Here is a 5,938-nt window from a genome sequence, read left to right as displayed (position 1 = left end):
ATTCCTGCTTTACCCCAAACAAAACTGTTTCACTTTCACCTGCTTCTCATATTTTAGCTACCACATATAGTCAACATAGTGTTCTCTTTTTTCTTCTAAGTAAACAAATCAGGGTTCATTGGCATATTCAGTAAACAACCTTCTCCTCCCCTTTCCACTTCCATAAGAAAAACATCACAATCTATTCCATTATTGCTATTCTATCTGCTTCTTACAACAATAACATATTACCAACATAACTAAATCCAGTTAATACTCAACTTCAAGTAATAAACTTTTGAGGAATCCCTCTTTAAAAGTTCATTCATTCTCAGATGTGCTCTACTTCTACTACATGGGATCACAGACCAAACTGACCATAAACTTTAAGGTACATAGTTCGATCTCTTTATCTCATTCATGTATAGCTCAGAATAAACCCTTTTCTCCCCTCCTTGGTTTGGATTATATTTTTCACTTTTATACTTTTGTTGGACAAAGTTATATAAACGATATATTTTGCTTGTGCATTTTCTAAGATTTAAAAAAAAAAAAAACAACAAGTCATCACATTTAACTGAGTTATAATGATTTTATTTGTAGTGAGTATTTGGATTAGAGCTGAATTTAGCGAAATCATGATGACACTGTGATTATGGTGAACCTCCTAAGTGTAGCTTTTGCCAAAATCACGTGGCACAATGTGATTTTGCCAAAGTCACTGCCGATCAAATATACCCTTAATGGATTTGCTAATGCTTTGCTCCCCTTTCTAGGTGCATTTATCTTGAAACAGAAGCAACTAAGAAACATGGCGCCAGGGAAGAATTCCCGAGGCGATGGGAGGAACTTATCAAACTACTGTTCAACAGTCCCAGTAGCTGTGTTTGTTGCATTTTGTTTAGTTGGTATATGGATTGTGATGTCATCCATTGTTCCAGTTCAGGATTCAGTCATGCAGGTATCTGACACCATTATTGAGGTGCAAAATATAGCTAATCAAACTGGTTTGAGGCAATTCGAAGACAAGTTAGGCGATATACAAGAAGAATCGGCAAGGAGAGATACCCAAACCCCAAATTCTCAGAGTGAAAGCAATCCAGAAAACCAGGATGACCAAAATGAAACTGAAAAAGTGTTTGATACTACTGCTGAAGATCACCAGCAAGAGGTTATCCGAGACATCTCGGGTAGAAAGAATGATTTGGAGAAAGGCCTTGGGAATAAAATTGAGGGAAGTTATCAAGTGGAACATGTGAAGGAAACTTCAGATGAAAATAAATCTGACGAGAGTTTAGGTGATAGCGAATTAGGGACAGAAAACAGTATGGGTGAAGTCGCACAACAAGACGAGATTATCAGTGAGACTGAGGAGGAGAGAATCAAGCAAAATCCTCAGAGTAACATGGAAAGCCATGAAAACAGTCTAGCTTCAAAAGAAGGAACTTCAATTGAAGCTAGCACCAAAAATGGAGCTTGGTCAACTCAAGCTGCAAAGTCGTGGCATGACAAGAAATCGCAGAAGTCTTCAATCTCTATTGATAACAGCAAATATGAATGGAAACTTTGTAATACAACTTCAGGATCAGATTACATTCCTTGTCTCGACAATTTGAAAGCGATTAGAAAACTTCGAAGCATAAGTCACTATCAACATCGAGAGAGGCATTGTCCGGATGAAGTTCCCACTTGTCTTGTTTCTCTTCCGAAGGGTTATAGAAGTCCAATTAGGTGGCCTAAAAGCAGGGAAATGGTATGTAGCACAAAAATTGGATTTAAAGCCAGTTGTTACTTATTATTGAAATTCAATAACTGACCAGAAATAAATATTGAAATTCAATACTTTGGTGCATATTGTAGATATGGTACAAGAATGCTCCTCATACAAAGCTTGTAGAAACTAAGGGTCATCAAAACTGGATCAAAGTATCTGGTGAATACCTTACTTTTCCTGGTGGTGGAACCCAATTTAAGTTTGGTGCTCTTCATTACATTGAATTCATTCAAAAAGTAAGCCTTTTGCAGGTTTCTATGTTGCTATACTGCAATTCTTTTTCTATAGCATAATTTTGCTTAGCCGATTTGATCTTAATATTTTATCAATACAAATTACAAAACTTAGAACAAGATCAGTTATAGGAAAAGAAAAGCCTCTTATTTAAGTTCTTTTTGATAAACATGTTTTTAAATTATGACCATTAACTACTTAATTGTCTCAAAAAACTACTCAGAGTCTTTGCATTCCTGATTGACATGTCCTTTTCCCGTCTAAATTGGGTGTTGGTTTAATAATGCAGTCTCTTCCAAATATTGCATGGGGGAAGAGAAGTCGTGTGATATTGGATGTTGGGTGCGGAGTAGCGAGCTTTGGTGGCTATCTGTTTGAAAAAGATGTTCTGACCATGTCAATTGCTCCTAAAGACGTGCACGAAGCACAAGTGCAATTTGCACTGGAGCGGGGAATTCCTGCAACTTTAGGTGTCATGGGCACTAAAAGATTACCGTTTCCTGGTTCTGTCTTTGATCTTGTCCATTGCGCTCGTTGTAGAGTCCCTTGGCACATAGAAGGTGCAATTGACATCTTGATTAAATTTTCTTCTCTTCGATGTATTTATTTTCCACTCATGTTTGCTTCTTCTAGTTATACTATGTTTGTGTGTACAATGCAGGTGGCAAGCTACTCTTAGAGCTGAATCGTGTCTTGCGACCAGGAGGTTACTTTGTATGGTCTGCTACTCCAGTGTATCAAAAGGATCCAGAAAATATCGGGATTTGGAATGGTAAAACTGTTAAATCCAAATTCTTTTCTCCCTAAGAGATAAACTTATAGGTTGATTTTATACAAAACCATTTTGTTGCAGACATGGGTACAATTACAAAGTCAATGTGCTGGGATCTGGTGGTTATTGCAAACGATAAATTGAATGGCGTGGCTGCGGCAATATATAGAAAACCAACCGACAATGAATGCTATGATAGAAGATGGAAAAACGAGCCACCAATGTGTAGTGAATCCGATGATCCAAATGCTGCCTGGTAAATATATTTTTGTTTTCTTGTTTCAATGAAAAACGAAAGAGTTAAACATCTCAACATTAATTGCTCAGTTCGAAGTTGACTTTTATGCTAAGGAATTCATGAATTTGGAGATTATTCCATTGCTCTAGTTTTCATTTTACCAACGTCCGTATCTTCAGGAATGTATCGCTACAGGCTTGTATGCACAAAGTGCCAATAGGTGTATCAGAGCGCGGAACAATCTGGCCGGAGCAATGGCCACTGAGGTTGGAGAAACCACCGTATTGGTTAAACTCTCTAACTGGTGTTTACGGAAGAGCTGCTACTGTGGAATTCACTGCCGATTACAGGCATTGGAAAAATGTTATTTCACATTCATATTTAAATGGAATGGGGATCAATTGGTCTTCAGTGAGAAATGTCATGGACATGAAAGCTGTTTATGGAGGGTAAGTTAATATAGTTTTTCTTTCAACTTGTGTATATTCCTTGTGAGTTATTACTAATTTTGCATTCTCTTGTGTTTTTAGATTTTCTGCTGCACTCCGAGCCTTGAAATTGAATGTTTGGGTAATGAATGTGGTTCCAATTGATTCTCCAGACACATTAGCAGTAATTTATGAGCGTGGATTATTCGGTATTTATCATGATTGGTGCGAGTCGTTTAGCACCTATCCTAGATCATATGATCTTCTCCATGCCGATTCTTTATTCTCAACACTTAAAGAAAGGTATCGTCATTAATTTTGAAAATAAAAATTGTAAACATAGAAGTTTCCTTAATCCTTATCCTGGTGACTTTTTATATTTGGATTCAGGTGCAACATAGTGGCAGTGATTGCAGAAGTTGATAGAATGTTGAGACCAGAAGGATATTTGATAATAAGAGACAATGTTGAAACAATTGATGAGATAGAGAACATGGCGAAATCTCTACATTGGGATGTTCGGTTCAGGTATGCGAAACTCGGGGAGGGTTTACTTTGCCTTCAGAAGACACTTTGGCGGCCGACGAAGGTTGAAACCGTTGTGTCAGCCATTGCCTAGTTTATGATGCTTCAGCTTCACTTTCTACTCCTTGTTTTGGCACAATGGGTATTTTCTTATTCTTCACTTTTATGTGTATTTATTGAACAATGTCACTTGTACTACTCTATGTAATGTAATATTTATTTATTTATTTATCATTTTAATGTAAATATATGTGGTTTATCATTCTTTTTGGTACCCTGAATGATCATATTCTTTTTGGTTTATTATTTTGATGTAGTCTTAGGGGAACAAATATCTTGATTGTTTATAAAAGTTACTAGTAATTTGAGGTCCTTTGATTATTTTCTTGTTTTCTTAACCTCTGGTAAATCTGGAATATTCCATAAATAAGAGAGACCCTTTTTTGGCCTTGATGCTCATCATATACTTTTTTGAAAAAATGACAAACATTAGCACGGATCAAATTTTTAACTATAGCAATACGTGGCATTTCAATAATAAACCACTCGAAAGAGTAAATGTTTTTTTTTTCTTTCTGTTTTTTTATATATAGAGAAAGGGTTCATTGATTTTCTTTACTTTAGGTATGTTATTATTCCATAGATGAGAGTTGCAACATCATAATGAAGCAATTTTTAAGGAAACAACTTGTAGAACCTGTTTGGCAAGAGGTTTTTAAAATACCCGCAATGAGGGGAAAAAAAATAAAGGTAACGGTGGAGGTGCAGGGGAAAAAAATGATATTAATGAAAAGGATCTAGGTGTTATGTATATTTAATTTAATTATTTATGCTATTAAATGGATAGTGTAATAGCTAGAAGTGGAAACATTTTTAAGAAAACTATGAATCAACCTATTAAAAGAGTTGTAGGTAAGTGGATATTTGAATCTAACATGTTGGGGAATTTTCCCCGTAAAGGACTGAATTTAATTTATATGTACAATACTATAAAATAGTTTTAGCCTTTTAGTCCATACAAATTAAGCTATAAAGAATTTTACATAGAAAATAATAGCACGATTTTCTGGGAAAATGTTTATATGTTGAAATATATGCTAACAGATTATGTTTGTTTCCATCAGAAAATTAATATATCACGTTTTACAAATAAAACAACAAAAATAAATTAATATATATTTTAGTTGCTTGGAAAATACTGGTTCCTTAGAAAGCTTCCGTTATTTCTGGAGAGCTAGGGGATCAATGAAGCTAGCTAGTAGCCACTAATCAAACTTGAACCACCCTATAACATATCACTTTTATTTTTAAATGTATATACCCCTTGAATAACTACGTGGCCTTTAAGGCTTTCACTAAATCACTGTTAACAAAACAAAGGAATGCTATAAACTATGCTTACTTCACTCACACCATCATGCAATTATCTTCCTATACTTAATACATTGTTGTCGGGAAAACAGCATATAAAGTGTCAAACACACTTTTCTTTTGGTGGACACTTTTTACATTAGTTTAACTTTTGAGCTATACATAACCACTGAAAATGAGCACTCTCCTCATGTTTGCATGATTATTAATTTTTATGAACAATAAACCTCTTCTTCATATACTAATTAGTAATTATACACTTCAGAACAAAGTCTGTCTAACAACAAACAATATATAATAATAGTTTCATTATTTTACTGATATACGAATGTGTGTTAGTCCTGATTGCAAGGGATTTATGTACCTTAACTGTGTGTCATATCATACCTGTTATAAAAAACATAGAGAATTATATATCATTAGCATTCAACTAATAAGGAGTCAAAGTGATTATTATTTTATTCAACATAAATTTCTCACACATGCACACAGATTTTCTATTAGTTTATTATTACACAATGAGAGCAACAACAAGGATTCCTTAACAGCTTCTTAGAATTATCAAATACATCTTTGTCTGCCATTTAAGCATCCTTCCCCAACCAAACAAGTTGGCA

General features: G+C 34.8%; 1 protein-coding gene across 1 annotated transcript; it reads left to right on the top strand.

Annotated features, from left to right (window-relative positions):
• Positions 1-97: 97 nt before the first annotated feature.
• On the top strand, positions 98-4,212 carry LOC101506647 (probable methyltransferase PMT25). The gene is made up of 9 exons (XM_004502493.4): positions 98-370; positions 756-1,732; positions 1,840-1,989; positions 2,277-2,547; positions 2,649-2,759; positions 2,841-3,015; positions 3,177-3,446; positions 3,528-3,728; positions 3,816-4,212. The coding sequence occupies exons 2-9, from the start codon at positions 791-793 to the stop codon at positions 4,042-4,044; spliced, it is 2,349 nt and encodes a 782-aa protein (XP_004502550.1). The 5' UTR covers positions 98-370; positions 756-790; the 3' UTR covers positions 4,045-4,212.
• The last annotated feature ends 1,726 nt before the right edge of the window (positions 4,213-5,938 follow it).

The sequence above is a fragment of the Cicer arietinum genome, chromosome 5, assembly GCF_000331145.2.
Source record: "Cicer arietinum cultivar CDC Frontier isolate Library 1 chromosome 5, Cicar.CDCFrontier_v2.0, whole genome shotgun sequence".
In the NCBI taxonomy this organism is placed as follows: Eukaryota; Viridiplantae; Streptophyta; class Magnoliopsida; order Fabales; family Fabaceae; genus Cicer; species Cicer arietinum.
This window is presented reverse-complemented; position numbering and strand designations above follow the sequence as displayed.